Source organism: Bufo bufo, chromosome 2, assembly GCF_905171765.1.
Source record: "Bufo bufo chromosome 2, aBufBuf1.1, whole genome shotgun sequence".
NCBI classification, from domain to species: Eukaryota; Metazoa; Chordata; class Amphibia; order Anura; family Bufonidae; genus Bufo; species Bufo bufo.
In genome coordinates this window covers 549,072,615-549,100,402 of record NC_053390.1, presented here as the reverse complement: position 1 = coordinate 549,100,402, position 27,788 = coordinate 549,072,615, and the positions used below count along the sequence as shown (strand labels likewise).

Genomic DNA, 27,788 nt, shown 5'->3' with positions numbered 1-27,788 from the left:
CCATAGGATAGATAGGATTGTGTTCACAGGAATGCACTAATCCTGCAGTTACTAAAGCTTCACAATTCCGGCACATACGTGTGCATAACATCCAGTAAACTCCATCTTTTTTATACATTTGCTGGTCACAATACCAAGTGGAATATCACTACTACTGCAGGGCCCACCCCTGGACTGGGCTGCAGAGAGTTATTTTAATTTCTAATATATTGATGTATTGAACTATCGTACTAGTTTTTTTTATTCTACTATTCTAGGTATATTATTGCCATTTACTATGTGTATTGGTTGGGTTTATTGGAAGTAAAACATGTATACAAATATAAGAATGCCTTGAAAGGGTGCCTATATGCATTTTTGAGGGTACCAGTTTAAAGCAGTGCACTAGGAGCCTTGGTTTACTTTCATATTCTAATAGGGGAAGGGGTGTAAATATTTTAAAGAGGACCTGTCACCACTCCTGACATGCATGTTTTAATAGCTACATGCATTCCTATATAACAACAATTCTGGAACATCTATTCTTATGGCTCTATGTTGTGCCATTCCTTTATTATTTCTACTAGAAGCTATGAATGAATTGCTAGCAGTCTGCAGTAAGGGTACAGAGGGGTGGTAACCAGTTGGGGGTGTGTATCTGCACAGTCTGAAAATGGCAGCACTGATTGGATAGAGTGAGTCTGTGCAGATAACACCCCCCCCCCCCCAAACTGGTTATCACCCCTCTGTACCCTTCTGTCACATTAAACAAAAGTAACACCCCATATGGACACAGACACAATGATATATCATTCTATGAGATAACCACTAGGTAAGACTGTCTCACTAGGATTCCATCCAGACCAGCTTTATAGCATTTAAGGTATAATCTGTATAAGACATGCATATACAGCAAATATTTGTGAGCAAGCAGGACAAGTTACTGCAGAACACTGAGGTAAAGAGCTGCCTCATCCTCCTCTCTGCTAGTCAGGGATTATTATCCTGAATATCTGATCTTTAGCTAAATCTCTGCAGGAATGGAGTTCATGAGGCGACATGAAGTACAGAGAGCATGGACAGGACAGACTGGTAATGTGTTGCTGTGGTAATGGAGACTGCATGCAAGTGCTGCTGCCCATTAGCCACATCCCCACCTCCTCTCTGTACCTCATGAATTCCATTCCCAGAGATTCAGCTGAAGATCCTATCAGTTGTATTCAGGATTATAATGACTGACAAGTATAGCAGAGAGAAGACTGAGGCAGGTCTTTATCTCAGTGTTAAGTAACTTGTCCTGCTGTGTGATTAGGACAGGTTTTGTATGCACTAATAGGACGGCGGCCATTTTATTTCTTTTAGACAAAAATAAAACAAGACATATCTAATGAAAGGTATTTGGGAATATATTTACAATAAAGCAATATTGAAGTATTTTCATAATTCCCAGAGAAACCCTATAGCAAAGATTTCTAACATTCTGTTTTCACTTTCTCACCATGTGAAAGTGCAGAATGATTGGGAAAAGCTTAAATTTTTTTCATTTTAGCACAAGGCTGCAACATAGAGATAGGCCATCAATACTAACTCAGACAACCTCTTTAAGTATAAACGGGTTTGTGCTATAAACTACTTTTCACTCTAAAGTGCCTTTTCAACAATTACTGTAGCTCCCACTCCTCTTTCAAATTTACTTTGTTTGCAGTTTTCTCCTACCCCCCATGCCTGAATCCTACTTCCTGGTTTGTCATGTGTCTGCTGTCCCATCATTCTTTAGGGCAGTGAGATGTGTCCTGACATCAGCAGATCATGTGACACTAACCACGCCCCTTGTTCTTACAAATGAGGCTTCCTACATTATAAGGCCCCAATGCATGACGTAACCTGAAAACAGATTCCCTACAGAGTGCAATGGTACGCTAATAACTGCAGAATAAGGCCGTTTTGATAAACTATGGTATTTGGAGAAGGCGCTAAAACAGCGATATCCATTGGGTGGGATACATCTATATTAGTGGCACAGACCCTTTAATACTAACTTTTACCACTTCATAAATCTGCCCCAGTGTGTTATACTGTATAATGATCTTGCTACAGTTCCATATAGTGTCACAGCTGGACAGGAACTGTATATTCTATTATGGGTAAAGTGTAATTGGCTTTCAGTGTAAAGGGTCTTCTAGCAAAGTTGGAACTGAGCATTACTAAGGAGAGTCTGCCTTCAGCATTTTACTAAGCACTAAAGACTGGTATGTAACAAGTCAGATAGGCAGAATGATGCCAGTTAGTTAGGGCATATGTACATAGACAGGGATTGAGGTAATGACAAGAGCCTCTGTATTTTACACAGACTGAAGACAAATTCTTCTTAGAAATGCTGTTAGAGCTTTGCCAAGAGTCTTCATACCGGGCTTTTTTCTAGTAGAAAGAAAAATCTCTTTCCCTAATGAAGTATATTACAAAAATGTTTAACATCCCTGTCCCTACACTATATAAAAATAAACCAAAATGACAGTTACACTTTAAGAGGGTTTTCCGAGATTTTCATACTGATGACCTATCCTGCGATACCAGATCAGACACTGCTGACCCTTCCTCAGCTCCGCTGTGACTGGTTGCAATGGGCAAAAAGGAAGTTTTTTTTTTTCTCTCTGCTAGGCTTCATTTACACGTCCGTGGAACACGGTCCGTAAGATACCGGACTTGCATTCTGCTTAGTGCAGGAGCGCACAGCGTCATTGGTTCCTATGACGCCGTGCGCTTTGTGCCACCGCCGCAGTACAGTAATACACTCGTATGATCTATATGAGTGTATTACTGTACTGCGGCGGCACAAAGCGACCCCTACTGTGGCCGGCCGGCGCTCCTCCTACTGGTAAGTGACAGGTCTGTGTGCGGCGCATCGCATAGACCTGTCACTTACCAGTAGGAGGAGCGCCCGGCCGGCCACAGACAGCGCAGGTAAGTATAAGCTAAGTAACCAGGGCAGCCAGGACTGCAGTAGCGTCCTGGCTGCCATGGTAACCGATCGGAGCCCCAGCGATTAAACTGGGACTCCGATCGGAAATGCCACTCCGCTGCCACCAATGATGGGGGGGGGTTTAGCCTGTGGCAACTGCCACCAATGCTTTAAATACCGGGTTATGTACACAGTTCTTAGTATATTCTAACTTGAAGCGTCCCCATCACCATGGGAACACCTCTGTGTTAGAATATACTGTCGGATCTGAGTTTTCACGATCGTGAAAACTCAGATCTGAAAAAGCTGTTATGCAGACGGATCCGCACTGAACGGATACCATAGTTTGCATTTATAGGTGCGGATCCGTCTGTGCAGATACCAGACGGATCCGCACCTAACGCAAGTGTGAAAGTAGCCCAAGTAGGATGCTAGTCCGGTATCTCAAGGACAGTGTTCCACGGACGTGTAAATGAAGCCTAAGGGTGCATTAACACGACCGTAAGTGTTTTGCGATCTGCAAATTGCGGATCCCCAAAACATGGATACCGACCATGTGCATTTTGCGGACTTCACATGGCCAGCGCTATATAGAAAATGCCTATTCTTGTCCGCGACTGCAGACAAGAATAGGACATGCGCTATATTTTTGCGGGGGCTGCGGAACGGTGTGCTTTCTGCATCTTTTGCGGCCCCATTGAAATAATTAGGTCCGCACCCATTCCGCAAAATTGCGGAACAAATGCAGACCTAGAATTACGCTTGTGGGAATGGACTGGACTGAACAAGTAAAGCAGAGACATTTTGCATCATATAGCCAAAAGCTTTTATGGCCATAAGACAAGCTACATGTAATGTCATATTAAATGACTGATACTCACTATTGTAATCTCCATATCCATAGTAGTTATAACCAGTGTAGTCATAGTTGCCATAGCCTCCATAACCCGGGTTGTTATAGCCATAACTACTGTAGCTTGGACTCCAGTAACTACTGTATCCCTGATTCCAGCTTTGATTTGAGCCTATGGACGGAATTGCTAAAAATCAGTAGGACCAGATTAAGGAATGAAACTGTGCAACATCTACTAATAATCTGTAAATGATCTATTAACCTCCACGTCCGCGTGATCTTGACGAGGATCCACCGCCTCTCGTGCCCCACTGCTGCTGCTGCTGGTACTGTTCCTTTGAAAGCGCTACTTTGATTTCACACTACGGAAACAATTAACAAAGAATCAGATGTTGTAACTGGACAACTAGAGGGCATGGCTGAGTAAGAGCAAAAAGAAATAGTATGTGATCAGCTCGAAGCCATGCAATAACTAAAGGCTATTTACATGAAACCATTTGTGGTTTAGAATATTGTTCACCAGGATTGGATGGACATCTCAGTCATCATCGCTGCCTTGTGCTTGGCAGTACTACTGTGTGCTTGGCAGTACTACTCTACTGTGTAGGTTAACAACAGCGATATTTAAAGACCCTCAACGACCTGCATGCACGATTGGCCAAGATCCCCGTTAAACAATACTTCATCTTTCCCTGCATTCATACTAGCCAAATGCTGGTACAGTAGTCTGGAAATTAACAAAAAGCCATAATAACTGCTTTGTGCAAAGCGGTCTTTATGGCACTTTTTAGCATGAAACACATAAATCGTTTTCAATGCCTGAACTGTGCATTAAATCACTTGAGCTGCATCACACATGCATGCTGTGTCTCCTTCTGGAGGGTCATGCTCCCTAGTCTAACTCCCTGAAAGGCGCTGTACAGCGTCATGACACTGATTACCTCAGGATCAGATCAGTGGGGGGCCGACACCTGACACCTCCAATGATCACCTGATTGAAGAGGCCACAGCAAGTAAACACTTAGAAAACGAAGGGCACTGCAGGCTCTTCAAACAGCTGATGGTGGTGTCGGGGGTTGAGTGTCCTGAGGATAGGTCATGAATATCATGACACTGCACAATCCCTTGAATGCAAGCTAGGGGTGCACTGCTGTTGTAGTTCAGAACGCCCTGTCTGGTGAGTGCTAACTGAAGTAGAAAGGGTTGTAACAATTTGTGCATAAAAGCAAGACGTACTTTACTCAAGCCGACATTATGGTATTTCTTCTCCATGATTTTTTTCACTGGTTCTTCTTCAGTAAATGTGATGAAGCAGAAGCCACGTCGCTTGCTGGTCTTGTTGTCCATGGGAAGCTCAACTGATTCAACCTGAAAAGAAAGGTATAACAAATGGCATAAAATGTCCGACACCTATCCAAAGTCACGCTGAATAGAAGAAAGCAAGGCTTTATCTTCAACAGTCCTTAGAGAGGTATTCCAGTCTCAATAAACAACGCTTAAAAGGGCTTGTCCAGGGGGTAAAAATGTATGTACCCTCACCACTCCCATTAGGTGGGTGCCTACTGTAGCCAGTGACTGGGTGAGCAGCATTCCTAGAAAATGAGACAGGACCAGGAAGTATGGACAGAAAGACCCAGTAAGTGTCAGAATGGGAGTGGCCGGTTTGACAAAGGATGGTTAAAGCTACTTTAATTTTTTTTTTCTCCCACTCTAAGGCCTCTTGCACACGATCGTATGTATTTTGCAGGCCGCAAAAAAAACTATCTGCAAAAAATACAGCTGACGTCCGTGTGCATTCCGTATTTTGCGGAATGGAACAGCTGGCTCCTTGTCTGTAATGCCGACAATAATAGGACACGTTCTATTTTTTTTGCGGAACGGAAATGGAACGCACATGGAGTACCTTCCATTTGTAATTGCGAACCCATTGAAATGAATGGTTCTGTATACGGTCCGCAAAAAAAAAAAAAAAAAAAAAACACGGAACGGACACAGAATAAAAATACGTTCAGGTGCAAGAGGCCTAAGGCCTTTCCCAATAATATTTACCCCCTGGACAACCCCTACAAAATCAGCAGACAATTGAAAAAAAAAAAATCACTTGATCTCTTTCACTTTCATGGGTTCCATTCTTGAAAGCTGTAATACTAGCCATGGCCCATGGACAAGAGGGAAGCGGTTTTTAAAAGAACGCCATGTTTTTTTTCCAATGCAGCTCCCATAGGCCTTAAAGGGGTTGTCTGGGCTTTTACTATCGATGATCTATCCTTAGGACAGGTCATCAATATCAGATCGGCAGGGGTCAGACACCTGGCACCCCTGCCGATCACCTGTATGGGGAGATGGAGCATGCACTGTGCACGTGCCATCTCCCTTTTTTCTTCCTGCTCCGCTGCTGTCCCATCTACATAGCAGCAGGAGGAAGAGAGAAGGGAGACGGCACGTGCACACTGCATGCATCGTCTCCCCCGCTGATCTGATGTCGATGACCTATACTGAGGATAGGTCATCAATATTAAAAAGTCTGGACAACCTCTTTAAAAATGCCTTGGGGCAGATTTACAAATCCCATCTAATAGTCAGTGTACACTTTACGTCGTCTGTTGGTTGGCGTGTTTTTGAATTGAATTTTGTGCCAAAATTACACATCTTAAGCCCTTTCATGTGACGTCATAACCCCTTAGAGGACAAAGAGCAGTGCATCATTATTGTTGGCCATATAGCTGTTTCATAAATGTGTCTCAGATGAGATGCAACTAATTGCACCAAAACTGGGGCAGCCACAATAGTAAATATGGGCCATTGTGTTTAAAGGCTATACATTTTCAGCTAAAAATCACCTACCAACTTGGTCTTTGTTTGGTTCTACAGCCTTCATATTTAGGGTCTGCAGACTATTTTGCTTTCTGTTTCACACTGCAGCAGGGAACTGCTATGATGGATGGACATATAGCACCATCTCTGAACACCCGGCAGCTCAAACATTCATCGTATTAAAAAATTCTTATCAAACCGGTAATGTGTTTTTCTCTGTTGGATTTCACATTAATCATGGGAGTCTTTGAAAAACATGATGTTGCATCATTTATAAAATGTGACAAATGCCACAGAAAACACAACAAAATGATAGTGGCAAAAAAACAAACAAAAAAAACACATGAATGCCATAAGTATGACATTTGAGGGATACGATTTCTAATTATGGAGACCATCTATTTGATTTGAGGAGTCTTACAGGTCAGGCAATGCTCCTCTGGGATTCTGGGGAGAAGATATGCAAATCTTTCCAAAAGAATAAGAAAGGTGATGCCACCAGATGTAAGGCAGCTATCCTAGAAGTCAATGTTCAACCTTTTAAACTGGCCTTGAGACATGACTTGGGTAATAATTAAGTCAGCAGCTCATCTCCAGACAGCTGTTTTGGGGTGATTGCCCCTGATCAGTGCAGAGCAGAGACTACTGGCTTAACTGGGTAGAAGGACTTGATCATGATCTGGGGGATATAATCTCTCTTTAAGGAAACAACTCTCTGCAGATGAGGTGTTGGCTAGCTTATTATCCGAGTCATGGCTCAAGGCCTGTTTAAAAGGTCAATATCATTACTGCAGCCACGTTCATAGCTCCCTACAGACTATAATTCAGAAAACGTGACCATGGGGGTGAGAGTGTTTTGCTATTTTCAGAACTCCCATAGCGGTGAACGGAGGGTGCTGTTCTAGAGATAGGAGCAGGTCCCAGATGTGGGACGTGACTTGACATTGATGGCAAATCCTAGGGACATGGGACCCCTATGGCCACATTCTAGGGATATGCCATCATTATCCCAGATATTAAGACACCTTTAAAGCACCACACAGGAACTCAAACCAGTCCACTTTCTCTTAGGGCTCTTTCACAAGCAGATGCTGTGCGTGGAATCCAAGCCCCGCTCCGGACAGCAGAGACACGGAGCAGTAACATGATTAATAATGCTCTTTGCCGATCTGATCTTTTTACTACAAAATCACGGTGACTACTTTATCTCACTGTGATTTTGTAGTATAAAGATCACAGAGAGGCAAAGAGTCTTTCATGCAGCGGATTCTACGTACGGCATCCGCTCATGTGAAAGAACCCTTAAAGGGGTATTCCCATCTCACACAATGGGGGCATATCGCTAGGATATGCCCCCATTGTCTGATAGGTGCGGGTCCCACCGCTGGGACCCGTACCTATAACGAGAACAGAGCGGGGAGAGCTGTGGCTGGAGGAACCCAGATTTCCCGGGGTCCATCCACCACCAAGCGCTGCTCCCATAGAAGTGAATGGGAGCGTACCGCGCATGCGCGGCCCAGGCTCCTATTAATTTCTTTGGGGCCGACGGAAATAGCCGAGCCAGTGCTCGGGTATGTTCGGCGGCCCCATAGAAATTAATGGAGGGCGGCTGCGCATGCGCCCTCCTTCACTTGCGGGGCCCCGTTCTCAATATAGGTGCGGGTCTTAACGGTGGACCCACACCTATCAGACAATGGGGGCATATCCTATTGATATGCCCCCATTGTCTGAGATGGGACAACCCCTTTAAAAAGGTATCTTTTAGATGCTGTAGTTAAAGAAGATCTGTCCAAGCGGCAGACTCCTTTTCATGATGAAAGAATTTTCCTGTGATCTGGTGACCACTAAAAAGCATCAAAGCAGATCCTGACTCCATAAAGAACAATTACCTCCCCAAATGTTGTAAAGTACTCCTTTATCTTGTCTTCTGGGGTGTCTGGCGACAAGCCACCCACAAATATTTTCTTTACTGGATCTTTTGTTTTCATTGCTTTTGCCCTTTTTGGGTCAATAACTTTGCCATTTAACTTGTGCTCTTTCTGCTCCATCACCTGTAAGAAGAATAAACTGTTAAGAATACCATGACCATAGGTAACACTGGACATTGCCTATATACCAGAACTGAAGTGGATCTATCATATTATACAGCACTGTTTAAGAGTAGCATAGGCATCAGACACTTCTAGTAGCAATAACAGAGGAATAGCAAAATCAAGATGTTACGAAAAAAGACATGTCAGGAGAGGTTACAGGTCCTCTTTAAAGGGATTGTTCCCCCCGGGGGCCTTTCTGGCAGACCCCTCAGCATCACCAGACCTGCAAAGGGAATCATACTTACCTGACCCCTGCCATTGTGTTCTGGCTCCTCTACCCCACCCCAGCCTCTACAGACGGCCGGTCTTCCTGTGTGAACATACGGTCTGCAGCCAGTGACTGGCTACTGTGGAGGCATGAGCCCCAAGAGTCATGTCACCTCTGCACCCAATCATTGGCTGTAGCAGCCACATTACCCACTTAAAACCAGGTAGACAGTCGATCTGCAGAGGCGGCGAGGAAGCCAAAACCTAGCAGCAGGGATCAGGCAAGACTCCTTCCGCAGGTCCGTCCATGCAGGATTGGGGGTAATTGCTTGTAATTGTGAGCCCCAACCCTCTGTGATGGCCCAAAGTACTTTAGTATTAGGCTTCATGCAAATGGCTGTATTAGGACAAGTTCACACTTCAGTTATTTGGTCAGTTATTGTGACCCAAAACCAGGTGCGAGAGAAAGACACAGGTGCAGATCTTTCCCTTACACTTCATCTCTGTGTAGGCTTCACTACGGGTTTTCGCTCACAGTAAGGGCTCATGCACATGACCGCATTTATTTTGCAGTCCAAAAAAAAAAACCCATTGAAATGAAAAAAAATAAATAAATAACTGACGCGGAAAGAAAATACGTTCGTGTGCATGAGCCCTGCCCCTAACTGCTAAAAATAACTGATTAAATAACTGAAGTGTGAACTCAGCCTTAGGGCTCATGCACACGACCATGTGCCGACCAGGCACGTGCTGTGGACCATAAATTTCGGTCCGCAATGCACAGTCCCCGACCATGGGGCCGCTGAATGTGGATCACGGACCCATTAACTTGAATGGGGTCCGCACTGCAAAAATGTAGTGCATGCACTACTTTTTTTGCGGTGTGGGGGCATGGACAGAAACCCCATGGAAGCACGTAGTCTGTGTCTCCATTCTGTTTTGCATACCCTCTGTTTGCGGGCCGCAATATGGGTCCGGCCAGCACACGGTCGTGCACATGAGCCCTAACTCCTCAGTTTTGTGATGAGCCGTAGGTTTCATACATGCACAGAATCTCTGCCTCTAGGGGAGGAAATCTGCAGATGTACAGCGCCCAACAGAACACGATATGGTGGCAGATGACTCTGCCATATGCATGAAGTGTAAATCAGGGATTACTGGCACTCCGTTACAGATATAGCCCCACAGAAACCCAAGGACATTCTATCTAAAGCCTTGTGCGATCCTTGTTGAGGGAATCCCAGCTTACTGAGGATCTGTCTATGTAATATGCTTCCCTATGTAAGGAACTATAGTACAGATACAGGTCGGTACAAGTAGCCAATATGCAGCAGAATTCTGCAAGGTTTGGCTACTAAGAGCACTGAAAGAATACACCGGTCTCATAGCTTGAGTCTGGCTATATTCACTTATACAGCGGCAGCCCAATCACTGTCCTGACTGGTGGGGGAGGGGGCTCCGACCTATTCTTTCAGCACTCCTAGTAGCCAAGCCACACAAAATGCTTTTGCTCCAGTTTGACTACTAGTAATATGGGCATAGGTCAATATATTAGGCCGACAGATTCACTTAAAGGGAACCGGTCACGTTGAACATGGTTGTGAGCTGAAGGTATCATCTTATAGAGCAGGAGGAGCTGAGCAGATTGATGTATAGTTTTATAGGAAAAGATTCAGTAGAACCTGAAATTTATACATTTCAAATTCCTGCTCATTCTGGGCTTTGAAGTGAAGGAGGTGGTCCAGTGATTGACAGCCTTCCCTCTATGGCTGTGTATACAGAGAGAGCTGTCAATCACTGATAGGACCGCCTCCTTCACTTCAAAGCCCAGAATGAGCAGGAATTTAAATGAATAAAATACAAGTTATACCATATCTTCTCCTAAAAATCTATATATCAATCTACCTGTAATATTGTACTGCCTTTTGACACGTTTGCTTGATTAGTAGATTTCCATCCCAAAAAACAGCACCTTTGCTAGTGTTTTGCAGCTCAGGGGCGTTATAGAAAGTCCTCCTCCCAGTTTATAAGCCTCCTCCCATCTCAGCAGTGTACAGAGTGGCTTAGGGTCATTACTGACCCAAAAAGGCAACAGACAGACCCCATTGACGAGAATGCTGTCCACACTTTCAGCAGCAAAAAAAAAAAGTTCTCAGACGGACCCTTGTGATTCTGCTGATGCCTATGCATAATACATACAATACGTATATCTTTTATAAAATATTTTGTTTCTATATCCTTTAAAATACAACGTAGACATTTCACCCCCATAAGGGCCGTCACCGGTGAAGGTATATAGAACGTCACTGTGTGGCTCTTAAGTCATGCTACACACTCCTGGATAGCAGAAAGGGTGCATATAAGGAAATATAAGTAAACTGCAGATGTTTTTAGTGCAGAGAGAGGAGAATGCTTAACAGTAATAAAAAAAATAAAAATCTCTACACTTCTAAGGCCTCTTTCACACTTGCGTTGTCCGGATCCGGCATGTACTCCACTTGCAGGAATTACACGCCGGATCCGGAAAAACGCAAGTGTACTGAAAGCATTTGAAGACTGATCCGTCTTCCAAATGCGTTCAGTGTTACTATGGCAGCCAGGACACTATTAAAGTCCTGGTTGCCATAGTAGGAGCGGGGAGCGGTATACTTACAGCCCGCGCGGCTCCCGGGGCGCTCCAGAATGACGTCAGAGCGCCCCATGCGCATGGATGACGTGCCATGCGATCACGTGATCCATGCGCTTGGGGCGCCCTGACGTCACTCTGGACCGCCCCGGGAGCCGCACGGACGGTAAGTATGCTGCTCCCCCGCTCCCCACTACACTTTAACATGGCTGCCAGGACTTTAGCGTCCAGGCAGCCATGGTAACCATTCAGAAAAAGCTAAACGTCGGATCCGGCAATGCGCCGAAACGACGTTTAGCTTAAGGCCGGATCCGGATCAATGCCTTTCAATGGGCATTAATTCCGGATCCGGCCTTGCGGCAAGTGTTCCGGATTTTTGGCCGGAGCAAAAAGCGCAGCATACTGCAGTATTTTCTCCAGCCAAAAAACTTTCCGTTCCGGAACTGAAGACATCCTGATGCATCCTGAACGGATTTCACTCCATTCAGAATCCATTAGGATAAAACTGATCAGGATTCTTCCGGCATAGAGCCCCGACGACGGAACTCTATGCCGGAAGACAAGAACGCAGGTGTGAAAGAGCCCTAACAGTCACATTTAAATTGGAAAAACCCTCCCAAAATCTTGTTGGCGCACAACTCAGGGGACACCAATTCATAACCCCTTAGTGACACAATTATCTTTGCCTTAAAGGCTATGAACACGCAATTTTTTTTTATCATTGCATTTTACTCATTTTAGGCCAAAAATCCTTTTTCCCCCAATCGGTCTTTACTAAAAATATTGAGCTGTTCTGTCACAAAGGGTTAACTCTTTTTAGCTGTGTGAATTATGCTTTTTAATTTCACTTTGTTCCAGTCATCTAATAAACTTATCTCTAAATAACTAAAAGGTCATAAACACTTATTTAAAGCTCTGTATTACACCAATAGATTATCTGACCAATATCTGTTCAATCAGACCAATGGTGTCTGTAACAAAAGATCTGTGTCTGCAATTGGCTATCTGACCAATGATTGGTCAGAAAATATGTCAGATAATCTGTCTGTGTAATACAGGATTAAGCCACTTGTCAGTAAGGGTACTTTCACACTTGCAGCAGAGTGATCCAGCAAGCAGTTCCGTCGCCGGAACTGCCTGCCGGATCCGGCAATCTGCATGCAAACGGACAGCATTTGTAGACAGATCTGGATGCGGATCCGTCTTACAAATGCATTGCAAGAACGGATCCGTCTCTCTGTATGTCATCCGGAGAAACAGATCCGTTATATATATTTTGTCACATTTTTACCGGACGGATCTGGCATTACGGTATTTTTAATGCCGGATCCGGCACCAATAGATTTCAATGTAAATTAATGCCAGATCCAGCATCTGATCCGGAATTTCGGACGGATATAATACCACAGCATGCTGCGGTATTTCCTCCATCCAAAACGCCATTCAGTGACTGAACTGAAGACATCCTGAACAGATTTCTCTCTATTCAGAATGCATGGGGATGAAACTGATCAGTTCTTTTCCAGTATTGAGCCCCTATGACTGAACTCAGTGCCGGAAAAGAAAAACGCTAGTATAAAAGTACCCCATGATAAGGATTCAGCTATAATGAGTGTTTATAAGGTCAGAGATCAGAGATAAGGAGCCATCAGTTTAGCTGCCTGATGGAACAAAGTGAAAATTCAGATGCTGCTACTAGAGAAACTCAAGGCTGCACAAAGACAGTGGTTCAAAATGTTTAGTAAAGACCAATTGAAGAAGTGATTGTCAGCTCAAAATTAGTAAAATGCAATAATTAAAAAAATGTCCCCCAAAGTTGTACATAGCCTTTAAGGAGCAGTAACATTTTTCCCCTGTGTGTTTCGGCAGCCATCATTTTTTCAGCTTTTTTTATGTGTGGGATAAGATAGGTTTTTAGGAACCAATTTGGGTTATACATACTGTATTAAATAAATTATTCTGTTTTATTATGTGGGACAGGACAAATATATATATATATATATATATATATATATATATATATATATAATGAAACAACGGACAGCACTCCAAGTAAAAGCTAGTGGTGTTTATTCACCCATGTGGATGGCAACGTTTCAGCTCATACAAGAGCCTTTGTCAAGCAATGAACACAATACAAAAAGGGTATATATAGGCCAACCCCTATGACATCACAGTGTAATCAATTAACAACCAAGTACAATAAAGTGCATGTGCAATAAGTATAAATATAGCAATGTAAAATGCAAAGATAAATCGATAGTATATATCAAATACATTGTATAATGAATGCATAATAGCAATTCATTATACAATGTATTTGATATATACTATCGATTTATCTTTGCATTTTACATTGCTATATTTATACTTAAACTTATTGCACATGCACTATTTGCACTTGGTTGTTAATTGATTACACTGTGATGTCATAGGGGTTGGCCTATATATACCCCTTTTTGTATTGTGTTCATTGCTTGAAAAAGGCTCTTGTATGAGCTGAAACGTTGCCATCCACATGGGTGAATAAACACCACTAGCTTTTACTTGGAGTGCTGTCTGTTGTTTCATCTCCTATTGACGGGGTAAGCTGCTACATCCCTGGACATAGCATCCTCCTTTGTTTTAAAGCTGACATTCCAAGCAGAATCACAGCATTATCTTCACTACATCGGAAGGTATCACTGTTAGAAACCAGGATGGCAGTGAATGTAGCTGAAAGTGAAGGGTGTTACCACTTTTATTCCCAATTCGATTTCTAACACCTATATCTCCTTCTGATGTTGAGATAATGCTGCGATTCTAGCTGCTACCAATCCGGAGGTATGAGCAGATAAAGCAATATCCCCCCAACCCTGCTGCCTGAGCTGTGCTTGGGCAGAACTGTTAGGTGGTTAACAGCCACTGGGGGGCAGGGCTAGAAGCTGCCATAAGGGCTAGTTGTGGATTTTGTGCCCACCATAAGCTCATACAAGACCTTTGGGGGCATTGCAGCATTATATAACTTTTTTCATTGCCGATTTCTCCTACGCGCCCGAGTTACAGGTGGAATACAACCTCCTGACATGTACTGCAGAAAGACCTAGCAGCCTGTGCAGTTACCCAGCTGGGACCGGAGCAGAAAATGGCATGGGCGCTGCCTGATCTGTATACGTAGCACTCACTGGGCACCGTGTATATGGTGATGTGGTAATAAACCATCTCTGCCTTTTCGATGGGGAGCCCTGCTGTCAAGGACAACTGGCTCCCCATTCCTGTACCTGCCTGATCCCACTGCAGCCATCATCTCCACAAGGATGTGCAAACCGCCTGAGTGGTTAAAGTTTATGGGCAGTCTGAACTTGGTTAATGATCATTTTTTAGTGGAAGCCTGAAGGCACAAGCTAACTTTTGGGCCAATGGTCAAACCCATATCCTTCCATCCGCTTTTTAGGATGTCTGCTATTCTGTCAAAAACACAAGACATGCAGGATGAGAACACACAGTTATCATTAATAGATGGCTGTTGAGTGCTGCCCTTTTTGCCCACCAGGAGCAGTCTGGGACATAGGGCAGCAGATAATACCAAAGACCTTGCATTCAGTAGTAAGTGGAGGCACCTGTCACCTTATAGGAAGGAACATCCAATGACCTGCGTTCTAGTATCCATACGTATCATAGCAAGAGACAGACATTTCTATAAATGCACTCAAAAGCTAAAAAAAAAAAAAGTTATACCTTATCAACACCGTCAGATTCTTTAAATAATACAAAGCCAAAGCCTCTTGACCGACCAGTGATTGGATCCAATTTTAAGGTACAGTCTACAACTTCTCCAAATTTTGCAAAGTAATCCTTCAGGTCTTTCTTTGTGGTGTCCCAACTAAGCCCTCCAATAAACATCTTCCTGCACAAAAGAAAAACAACATTTTCAAGAAAGTTAACCAAGTAACAAACCATTGACCAACAGTTACAATAAAGAATGCCTCTCACCAATCCTGACTTGTGTGTGTGTTAGTCAACAGGTGTAATCTCCAGGTTTGCTTAACACTCCATATTGTGCCATCCCTTTGTTATTTCTCCTGGAAACTTATGAAAAATTTTGACAAATGGGTGTTAAAAGGATTCTGTCACCTCTTTTTACCCTATAGAGATGCGGACATGCACGGCTAGATCGCCGCTAGCATGTCCGCAATATACCTGTCCCATAGCTCTGTGTGGTTTTATTGAGTGTAAATGAGCAATAATATATATAATATAAGGAGCCCAAGGGGCTGTACTAATGGTTCTGGAGCCCAGCCACGCCCCCTGTGAAGGAGCCCAGCACCGCCTGCGTCCTCCGAATCTCCTCCTAGCTCACCGTAATCTCGCCATGCGCGAGCCTCAGGGAAGGAACTGCGCATGCGTGAGCTCGCGCACCGCGAGATTACAGCGAGTAGAGCTATGGGACAGGTATATTGCAGACATGCTAGCGGCGATCAAGCCGTGCATGTCCGCATCTCTATAGGGTAAAAAGGTGACAGAATCCCTTTAACGCATCCTTGTCAAAGGGGTGGGTCACAATAACGCCTGTACAAGCATCATAGACGCCTGAACAGGCAGTTTTACTCCCTAAAAAATGTCTAATGCGTGTGAATACGCACGATAATTTCACTGCCATTCATGAACGCACTGAAGCAGCACAGCAATACTGCTGGTGCCTGAAAGCTCCAATAGCAGAGCTCCGTACAGTACAGAGCTTTGTTATTAGGGAGGAGGCTGTCGATTTATCAGTATCAGCGGTCTGCCGTGCCATTGACCACTCCTCTCACACCCCTCTTCTCCCGTGCGCTGAACACACAGCAGCAGTAAGCTTCCATTTCAGTTATGAAAACGGTGAGCGTGCCATTGCCGGCTGCGGATAAAGTGCTCAGCTGAGGCTCCGTTCCCGCCATGCTGTCCCTGGCAAAGACCATGTGCCCAGGTGATGTGACATAAGAAGTCCCAGCGTGCCCTGCAGGCTTCTATCTGCTGCTGGGAGCTCAATGTGGCGGTTTATGAATGTAAAAACTAATAGCCAGAAGGCTAAACTAAACACCCTTTCTGATCCTTATGTTAAAACATAACTTTTATTTGATTGCTCTAATACAGGGGTCAGCAACTTAGGCATTTCAGCTGTTGTGAAACTACAATTCCCAACATGCTGCATTTATTTCTATGGGAGTTTTGAGAAGAAAAGAGCATGCATGCATGGAGTTGAAGTTTCGCAACAGCTGGAGTGCCGAAGGTTGCCTACCCCTGCTCTAATACCTAAACACCTAAAGGAAAAAAAGAATTTTAAAAACCTGCTGTTTCTCTAGATGACCTTATGTTTATAGTAGTGTTAATATAGTATCAAGGGTCTATAAAAACAGGTACCCTCGACACTGGCGCACGACATGTCCCTACTATGAAGGAATGGTACCAGGAAATGTTGTATATTGCTAGGATGGAAGAGATTTCTTCAGAAGCGCTTGATGAGTCCTCCAAATATCTCAAGATTTGGTCGAAATGGGTTGACTTCCAGGAATCCCCAGACTTTCACTCCTTACTTACTTACTGCTTGAGTGCAGTGGTTCATCATGGGCAAACTCTAGCCCTAGAGAGATACCTCGGCTGAGAATTATGTAGCTTTCCCCAATTCCCTCACTTTTTTTTTTTTTCGTATTCCCCCTCTCTCTCCCTTCCTCTTTATCTTTCTTTCCGCTCTGTTTCTAGCTTCCTTTACTTCGCTCTTTTTTTCTTCTCTCTTTATCTAGTAATGTATATGTTATGCTGCATATGTTGGTGACTATGAACAGTTGATCATTCCTACTGTACATCCTAAGTAATACACACCTGAATTTGTATGCTTGATTTACTAATACCGCTTGTGAGGATTACATCTTGTATGATGATATTTTTCGCCCCATAAGATGCACTAGTAATAGTAGTAGTAAGTAGTACAGCGCTAGATTTAAGATGATTGGAATACTTTAACAATACCCACAAGTTAGATATGATTACCGTATACTACAGTGAGCGGGGCCCGGTGTAGTAGAATACAGTGACTGCACCGGGCCCCGCTGCCATTACAGAAACAGATGCCGGCCCCCAGCCCCTCCTCCCTCTCAGCCTATTCACCGGACGGTCGCAGCATTCGCCCCCCCATAAGACGCACTGCTATTTTCCCCCCACTTTTGCGAAAAATACGGTACTTCTCTACTGTAAGAATAAAGGCCAATGCATGCAGTGCGTCACGTTACCGCAAAACGAACACGTTAAGTGACCAGGAAGAAGCATGCTTTTCATATGCTTCACTATATGGCACGCAACGCACAGTTAGGAGCGCCAATACCTATACTTTCCATTGCGTTGTGTTCCGCTGTTACAGGGAACGCAACGCCCATGGTTAACCTCGCCTCTCACTGATAACTGATTAAGCAGATATGTCTTTTGCAGGACTAGATACTTGTATAAGTGACGGGAATGGATAGTCAATAGCTCAAGACTGAAGCTGTAAACCATTTGAAAAACTGCTGTCATTCAGCTAAGGCTATAAAAACTTGTAACCTCAGATTGTTAGCTGAAACTTTAAACATGACTATGGGATTCTAATAGGGAAATCAGGTTTTACAATAAATGCCCCTTCCCCTTCCTGGATCCTCCCACTGCCCGATCATCAGCAGAAGATCAGCACACAAAGGAGAAGGCAGCAGCTTCCTAGCCAGTAGTTCTGTGCTAATGACATGTATGTTGCCTTTCTTTCCTTCAAGGAATGTATAAAATACATTCGCATATTAAACAGAGGAGTCAGAATCGAGAGTACCAAAAACGGAGGAGTCGGAGTTGGAGCATTTATCTACCGACTCCACAGCCCTGGATATAAACTATATAAATTTGGGCAACAATATAGATTTTAGCTATATCACGATAGATGACCACGGAGCAGTAGTGAATTGAAGAAGCTCTTCACTCACCGCTCCGTGGCCGACCGACTCAGCACCGCGTTGCACTGGCCAGGGCCATTGCGTGCACACATAGTCAGCGCGCTGGCTGACGTTGTGTGTGATGTCAGGTACCTACCAGTGCATGCTGGGAAGAAGACGAGGTCCATCTCCTGTGGACTCCATCAGCCAGCAGCGCTCCCTGCAGGAAAGGTAAGTATATTAGCAGGGGCCTGTATCCACCCGGGGGGAGGAGGGGGGGGGGGGGCGGCGTTTGGGTTTGGAGGATGGCTATGGCATGGCGCTGGCTGGGGGACATGGATGATGGCAAATGGCAATGGCATGGGGCTGGTGGAGAAAATAATATATTGCGATATATATGGTTATTGCACATAGTTCATATTATATCGCGATATAGATTTTAGGCCATATCCCCCCGCCCTAGCAGCCAGAGTGACAGAAGTTGCTGATCCCTGCTCTATATGTCATTGCCAGTCTGAAATGAAGGTCCAGATGGGTGTTACTAGTTGGGATGTGTCCCTGCACAATCTGACACTAGCAGCACTGATTGTAGTGTCCGACTCTGCAGGGATACACCTCCAACTGGTAACACCCATCTGGACCTGCATTACAAACTGCTGGAAATTCATTCATAACTTCTAGCAGAAATAAGGCATCGCAGTGTAGCGGTGATCCCATAGAAATGAATAGGATCGCAACGTGACTCACATATTTACTGTGACCCCAACACTGCTGGATTTTTTTTTGTGACTCGCGTGTCGGGGGTCGCAGAAAACACATTCGATCCTATTCATTTCTATGGGATTATTGCTACAATGCGATCCTGCCTGCGACCAGCGTAGCCACAGTCATATGAAAAGATGCCCAGCACTGTCACTCCTGGGGGGATGCAGACATGTCAGGAGAGGTGACTGCTCCTGAAATACAAGGTGTAGACGGCTCACCTGTCTGCTTTCATGTGTACGGTGCTCAATGTCCGACTGACTCACCCAGTCAGAAAATTGTAAAAAGAATAAAGAGATAGACATTCTATAACTGGAAACACCCAGAGAAAACTATATAAACCGAAAGGAACCTTTAATATAGAACATATGTATAAAAATATAGCAGGCGATAGAAAAGTGTTAAAAACATAAATCAGGAACCTGTAAAGTACTCTCCACAATATCGCAGCAAGCTAAAATCCTGATGGACCGTTAGTTCAAAGCCACCTAGGGTAGACAGAATCAAACATGGATGCATATATTTCACAGACGTATAGGGAATCCAACTTCTGTTAGTGAAGGATGTTTCCACCAGTACAGGTATAGATGGTGTAAGTGGTACCAGTATAGTAGGTATTAATGGAACTGTGTTGTATCGAATTGCTCCTATTAGTCTAGCAACACTGAATGTCTCAGTCCGGTGGAGGGAATCGCTCCCAATAGTTAGTGTATCAAGTATCGGGACCATCCTCTGTAAGGGTATCTTCACATAACAATGTATAAATGTCTCTTAGGCTACTTTCACACGGGCGTTGCGGGAACATGCACGATTTTTCCGCGCGAGTGCAAAACATTGTAATGCGTTTTGCACTCGCGTGAGAAAAATCTGCATGTTTGGTACCCAAACCCGAACTTCTTCACAGAAGTTCGGGCTTGGGAACGGTGTTCTGTAGATTGTATTATTTTCCCTTATAACATGGTTATAAGGGAAAATAATAGCATAATGAATACAGAATGCATAGTACAATAGCGCTGGAGGGGTTAAAAAAAAAATAAAAAAAATATTTAACTCCCCTTAATCCGCTTGATCGCGCAGCCCGGCTTCTCTTCTGTCTTCTTTGCTGTGTGCAGGAAAAGGACCTGTGGTGACGTCACTGTGCTCATCACATGGTCCAATCACATGGTAAAAGATCATGTGACGGACCATGTGATGACCGGAGTGACGTCACCACAGGTCCTTTTCCTGCACACAACAAAGACGACAGAAGAGATGCCAGGCTGCGCGATCAAGCGGATTAAGGGGAGTTAAATTATTATTTATTTTTAACCCCTCCAGCGCTATTGTACTATGCATTCTGTATTAAGAATGCTATTATTTTCCCTTATAACCATGTTATAAGGGAAAATAATAATGATCGGGTCTCCATCCCAATCGTCTCCTAGCAACCGTGCTTGAAAATCGCACCACATCCGCACTTGCTTGCAGATGCTTGTGATTTTCACGCAGCCCCATTCACTTCTATGGGGCCTGCGTTGCGTGGAAAATGCACACTATAGAGCTTGCTGCGATTTTCACGCAACGCACAAGTGATGCGTGAAAATCACCGCTCGTGTGCACAGCCCCATAGAAATGAATGGGTCAGGATTCAGTGCGGGTGCAATGCGTTCACATCACGCATTGCACCCGCGCGGAATATCCGCCCGTGTGAAAGGGGCCTTAGGCTACTTTCCCATTTGCGGCAGAGTGATCCGGCAAGCAGTTTAGTCGCCGGAAATGCCTGCTGGATCCGGCAATCTGCATACAAACGGACAGCATTTATAGACGGATCTGGATCAGTCTTACAAATCCATTGCAAGAACGGATCCATCTCTCAGCATGTCATCCGGAGAAACGGTTCCGTTTATATATTTTTTTTTCACATTTCTACTGGTCTGTGCATGCAGTTTTATCCCCATGCATTCTGAATGGAGAGCAATCCGTTCAGGATGCATCAGGATGTCTTCAGTTCAGTCTTTTTGACTTTTCAGGACGGAGATAATACAGCAGCACGCTACGGTTTTCTCTCTGGCCAAAAAGACTGAACACTTGCCGGAATGCCGGTTCCAGCATTAATTTACATTGAAGTGTATTAGTGCCGGATCAGTCATTAAGTGTTCCTGCAAAACTGATCCGGAATTCCGGTCTGTGCATGCAACAAAAATTTATACCGGATCAGTTTTTCCGGATGACAGCGGAGAGACGGATCCGGCATTTCAATGCATTTGTCAAACAGATCCGCATCCAGATCCGTCTGACAAATGCCATCAGTTTGCATACGCGAAGGAACTGCCTGCCGGAATCCTCTGCCGCAAGTGTGAAAGTACCCTAACTTGCATGACATTATTCACGGGGCCATTTTACGAGCCTAATGCATCCACGGGTCAGGGAAGCATATACACAATTCCTTCAGGATTAGGTTCGCAGTCCGGTACTAGCTGGTGCACTGGCGTCCCACCTGGCATTAGTACCCTAACCGCAATTACCTGTCCCGTCGCTGTGGCTACCCACTTTCCTTGTGAGTCCGGTCCATGCGGTGCTGGTTGGATCAGCGTCTCACATGTCAGTAGAGTATTCGCGTCCCGGCTGGCAGGCTGTAAGATCACAGTCCGGAACTGGCAAGTTACCAATGGGTGAAGCGCTTCAAGTTGTATTATATTAATACACCTGCAAGTCTATGTTTGGAAGAAATACAACTTGAATCGCTTCACCCATTGGTAATTTGCCGGTTCAGGACTGCGATCTTACAGCCCGCCAGCCGAGACGCGAATAATCTACTGACACGTGGGACGCCGCCAGCGGAGCTGAGACAGAGGACCGGACTCAAAAGGAAAGCGGGTAGCCGGAGCGACGGGACAGGTAATTGCGGTCAGGGTACTAATGCCAGGTGGGACGCCACTGTAGGCACCAGCTAGTACCGGACTGCGACCCTAATCCTGAATGAAATGTGTATATACTTCCCTGACCCGTGGATGCATTAGGCTCATAAAACGGCCCCGTGAATAACGTCATGCAAGTTACTCTAAGGCCTCATGCACACGACCGTTGTGTTTTGTGGTCTGCAAACTGCGCATCCGCAAAACACGGATGGCATCCGCGTGCGTTCCGCAATTTGCAGAACGGCACGGACAGCCATTAATATAACTGCCTATTCTTGTCCGCAAAACGGGGACAAGAATAGGACAGGTTATATATTTTTGGGGCGGACCACGGAACGGAGCAACGGATGCGGACAGCACAAGGAGTGCTGTCCGCATCTTTTGCGGCCCCATTGAAGTGAATGGCTCCGCATCCGAGCCGCCAAAACTGCGGCTCGGATGCGGACCAAAACAACGGCCATGTGCATGAGGCCTTAGAGACATTTATACATTGTTATGTGAAGATACACTTACAGAGGATGGTCCCGATACTTGATACACTAACTATTGGGAGCGATTCCCTCCACCGGACTGAGACATTCAGTGTTAGACTAATAGGAGCAATTCGATACAACACAGTTCCATTAATACCTACTATACTGGTACCACTTACACCATCTATACCTGTACTGGTGGAAACATCCTTCACTAACAGAAGTTGGATTCCCTATACGTCTGTGAAATCTATGCATCCATGTTTGATTCTGTCTACCCTAGGTGGCTTCGAACTAACGGTCCATCAGGATTCTAGCTTGCTGCGATATTGTGGAGAGTACTTTACAGGTTCCTGATTTATGTTTTTAACACTTTTCTATCGCCTGTTATATTTTTATACATATTTTATATATTAAAGGTTCCTTTAGATATATATATATATATATATATATATATATATATATATATATATATTCTCTCTGGGTGTTTCCAGTTATAGAATGTCTATCTCTTTACTATAATATATATATATACACACACACACACACACACACACACACAGGCTGGCATACCGTATCCATTTGCATGTGTGGAGGGTTTATGTTCAGCGCAGACATTGGGGATGTTACTGGCATAGTGTGAACAGGGCCCAATATACTCATTGTAGCATTGTGCAATGGAAATCAGATATCTAATCCCTGCCCCTAGGAGATATGGAACCGGTTTTGGAAATGGAAACCTAATAGTTTCAGAGTCCTGTAACCATGCCCTTCTACTGGCAAAAGGGATACTTGTACTTAGCATGCGAGGCCTTTCAAATACATGATACTTTGTGTATAATATATATATATACACACTGTAACATACGGGCTCTGAGCCCGGGCCATGCAGATAACGGGCGGTTCTGAAGGGCAGTGCCCACTGGTACTGGTGCCCATCTAGATCAGAAAGTAGCTCTCACCCCTCGTCCTCCTCGGCCTTGCCGGAGTTCAGCTTCCCCCCCTCGCTAGGGCCGCTGGCTTCGGCCTCAGCCTCGGCCTCAGCTTCAGCTTCAGCTTCTGCTTCGGCTTCTGCTTCCGTTTCTGCCTCTGCTTCGCTGGCGGACGCCTCCATCATGCTCTCCTCTTGCATCTCGACTTCGCCCGACATCTCCGTCCGCTTACAAACAATAACGAGGAAAGCGCTGCAGCAAAGCCTAAGAAGAAGAATGGCGGATTCTCGTCCGTGCCACTCCTCCCCCTCCGCTACTCATGGTACCGCCCACCAGCGACAAGTAATGGCGGCGACACCGCTTGAAATGGCCGCCGGGCGACTTCAGTTAGTAAGACAGGTTACCATAGGCTCGCTCAACCCTCTCACACCCAGTGTACCTATCCGGCTCCATATATACATACTGGATTTCTTCTACAGCTTGTTAGAACAAGTATGTTACTATTTTTTTTTTAAAAAATTGTATTCCATTTGACCACTAACGATAACATGTGGTATAGGTCAGATACCTAAGAATTCAGACAGCATGGTTCACTTCTCAGGGAGAACTAAGTGGCAAAAATGCACACGTTTTGGCTGAGATGATTAGCGGTTAAAAAAAAAAAAAAAAGCTTTAGGCCTCCTGCACACAAACGTGTGCCCCTGTTGCCCTGCTGCAGCCCGCAAATTGAACCAAATACCACAGGGCAGCACAAGATACTGCCCCAGCAAAACCAAATACCACAGTGCAGCACAATATACTGCCCCAGCAAAACCAAATACCACAGGGCAGCACAATATACTGCCCCAGCAGAACCAGATACCACAGTGCAGCACAATATACTGCCCCAGCAAAACCAAATACCACAGTGCAGCACAATATACTGCCCCAGCAAAACCAAATACCACAGGGCAGCACAATATACTGCCCCAGCAAAACCAAATACCACAGGGCAGCACAATATACTGCCCCAGCAGAACCAAATACCACAGGGCAGCACAAGATACTGCCCCAGCAGAACCAAATACCACAGGGCAGCAAAATATACTGCCCCAGCAGAACCAAATACCACAGGGCAGCACAAGATACTGCCCCAGCAGAACCAAATACCACAGGGCAGCAAAATATACTGCCCCAGCAGAACCAAATACCACAGGGCAGCACAATATACTGCCCCAGCAGAACCAAATACCACAGGGCAGCACAATATACTGCCCCAGCAAAACCAAATACCACAGGGCAGCACAAGATACTGCCCCAGCAGAACCAAATACCACAGGGCAGCACAATATACTGCCCCAACAAAACCAAATATCACAGGACAGCACAATCTACTGCCTCTGCAAAACCAAATACCACAGTGCAGCACAATATACTGCCCCAGCAAAACCAAATACCACAGGGCAGCACAATATACTGCCCCAGCAAAACCAAATACCACAGGGCAGCACAATATACTGCCCCAGCAGAACCAAATACCACAGTGCAGCACAATATACTGCCCCAGCAAAACCAAATACCACAGGGCAGCACAATATACTGCCCCAGCAAAACCAAATACCACAGGGCAGCACAATATACTGCCCCAGCAAAACCAAATACCACAGGGCAGCACAATATACTGCCCCAGCAGAACCAAATACCACAGGGCAGCACAAGATACTGCCCCAGCAAAACCAAATACCACAGTGCAGCACAATATACTGCCCCAGCAAAACCAAATACCACAGTGCAGCACAATATACTGCCCCAGCAAAACCAAATACCACATGGCAGCACAATATACTGCCCCAGCAAAACCAAATACCACAGCGCAGCACAATATACTGCCCCAGCAGAACCAAATACCACAGGGCAGCACAATATACTGCCCCAGCAAAACCAAATACCACAGGGCAGCACAATATACTGCCCCAGCAAAACCAAATACCACAGGGCAGCACAATATACTGCCCCAGCAGAACCAAATACCACAGGGCAGCACAAGATACTGCCCCAGCAAAACCAAATACCACAGTGCAGCACAATATACTGCCCCAGCAAAACCAAATACCACAGGGCAGCACAATATACTGCCCCAGCAGAACCAGATACCACAGTGCAGCACAATATACTGCCCCAGCAAAACCAAATACCACAGTGCAGCACAATATACTGCCCCAGCAAAACCAAATACCACAGGGCAGCACAATATACTGCCCCAGCAAAACCAAATACCACAGGGCAGCACAATATACTGCCCCAGCAGAACCAAATACCACAGGGCAGCACAAGATACTGCCCCAGCAGAACCAAATACCACAGGGCAGCAAAATATACTGCCCCAGCAGAACCAAATACCACAGGGCAGCACAAGATACTGCCCCAGCAGAACCAAATACCACAGGGCAGCAAAATATACTGCCCCAGCAGAACCAAATACCACAGGGCAGCACAATATACTGCCCCAGCAGAACCAAATACCACAGGGCAGCACAATATACTGCCCCAGCAAAACCAAATACCACAGGGCAGCACAAGATACTGCCCCAGCAGAACCAAATACCACAGGGCAGCACAATATACTGCCCCAACAAAACCAAATATCACAGGACAGCACAATCTACTGCCTCTGCAAAACCAAATACCACAGTGCAGCACAATATACTGCCCCAGCAAAACCAAATACCACAGGGCAGCACAATATACTGCCCCAGCAAAACCAAATACCACAGGGCAGCACAATATACTGCCCCAGCAGAACCAAATACCACAGTGCAGCACAATATACTGCCCCAGCAAAACCAAATACCACAGGGCAGCACAATATACTGCCCCAGCAAAACCAAATACCACAGGGCAGCACAATATACTGCCCCAGCAAAACCAAATACCACAGGGCAGCACAATATACTGCCCCAGCAGAACCAAATACCACAGGGCAGCACAAGATACTGCCCCAGCAAAACCAAATACCACAGTGCAGCACAATATACTGCCCCAGCAAAACCAAATACCACAGTGCAGCACAATATACTGCCCCAGCAAAACCAAATACCACATGGCAGCACAATATACTGCCCCAGCAAAACCAAATACCACAGCGCAGCACAATATACTGCCCCAGCAGAACCAAATACCACAGTGCAGCACAATATACTGCCCCAGCAAAACCAAATACCACAGGGCAGCACAATATACTGCCCCAGCAAAACCAAATACCACAGGGCAGCACAATATACTGCCCCAGCAGAACCAAATACCACAGGGCAGCACAAGATACTGCCCCAGCAAAACCAAATACCACAGTGCAGCACAATATACTGCCCCAGCAAAACCAAATACCACAGGGCAGCACAATATACTGCCCCAGCAGAACCAGATACCACAGTGCAGCACAATATACTGCCCCAGCAAAACCAAATACCACAGTGCAGCACAATATACTGCCCCAGCAAAACCAAATACCACAGGGCAGCACAATATACTGCCCCAGCAAAACCAAATACCACAGGGCAGCACAATATACTGCCCCAGCAGAACCAAATACCACAGGGCAGCACAAGATACTGCCCCAGCAGAACCAAATACCACAGGGCAGCAAAATATACTGCCCCAGCAGAACCAAATACCACAGGCAGCACAAGATACTGCCCCAGCAGAACCAAATACCACAGGGCAGCAAAATATACTGCCCCAGCAGAACCAAATACCACAGGGCAGCACAATATACTGCCCCAGCAGAACCAAATACCACAGGGCAGCACAATATACTGCCCCAGCAAAACCAAATACCACAGGGCAGCACAAGATACTGCCCCAGCAGAACCAAATACCACAGGGCAGCACAATATACTGCCCCAACAAAACCAAATATCACAGGACAGCACAATCTACTGCCTCTGCAAAACCAAATACCACAGTGCAGCACAATATACTGCCCCAGCAAAACCAAATACCACAGGGCAGCACAATATACTGCCCCAGCAAAACCAAATACCACAGGGCAGCACAATATACTGCCCCAGCAAAACCAAATACCACAGGGCAGCACAATATACTGCCCCAGCAAAACCAAATACCACAGCGCAGCACAATATACTGCCCCAGCAGAACCAAATACCACAGTGCAGCACAATATACTGCCCCAGCAAAACCAAATACCACAGGGCAGCACAATATACTGCCCCAGCAAAACCAAATACCACAGGGCAGCACAATATACTGCCCCAGCAGAACCAAATACCACAGGGCAGCACAAGATACTGCC

The 27,788-nt window shown here is 45.2% G+C and overlaps 1 protein-coding gene across 8 annotated transcripts in view; it reads right to left on the bottom strand.

Annotated features, from left to right (window-relative positions):
* Positions 1-23,832, bottom strand: part of LOC120989770 (heterogeneous nuclear ribonucleoprotein D0-like) — a 26,902-nt gene extending 3,070 nt beyond the window's left edge. For 3 of the 8 annotated variants that reach the window (XM_040418077.1, XM_040418080.1, XM_040418078.1), the window contains exons 1-7: positions 23,531-23,831; positions 18,594-18,656; positions 15,249-15,417; positions 8,495-8,656; positions 5,028-5,159; positions 4,054-4,153; positions 3,820-3,978 (exon numbers count right to left, since the gene is read on the bottom strand). In XM_040418077.1, the coding sequence (XP_040274011.1) occupies positions 3,820-3,978; positions 4,054-4,153; positions 5,028-5,159; positions 8,495-8,656; positions 15,249-15,417; positions 18,594-18,656; positions 23,531-23,718 (973 nt within the window). In that variant the 5' untranslated portion in view covers positions 23,719-23,831. Of the gene's footprint in view, positions 1-3,819; positions 3,979-4,053; positions 4,154-5,027; positions 5,160-8,494; positions 8,657-15,248; positions 15,418-18,593; positions 18,657-23,530 lie in introns of all 8 variants that reach the window. The other 5 variants (XM_040418081.1, XM_040418082.1, XM_040418079.1 and 2 more) reach the window with 5 other exon arrangements.
* Between the last annotated feature and the right edge of the window lie 3,956 nt (positions 23,833-27,788).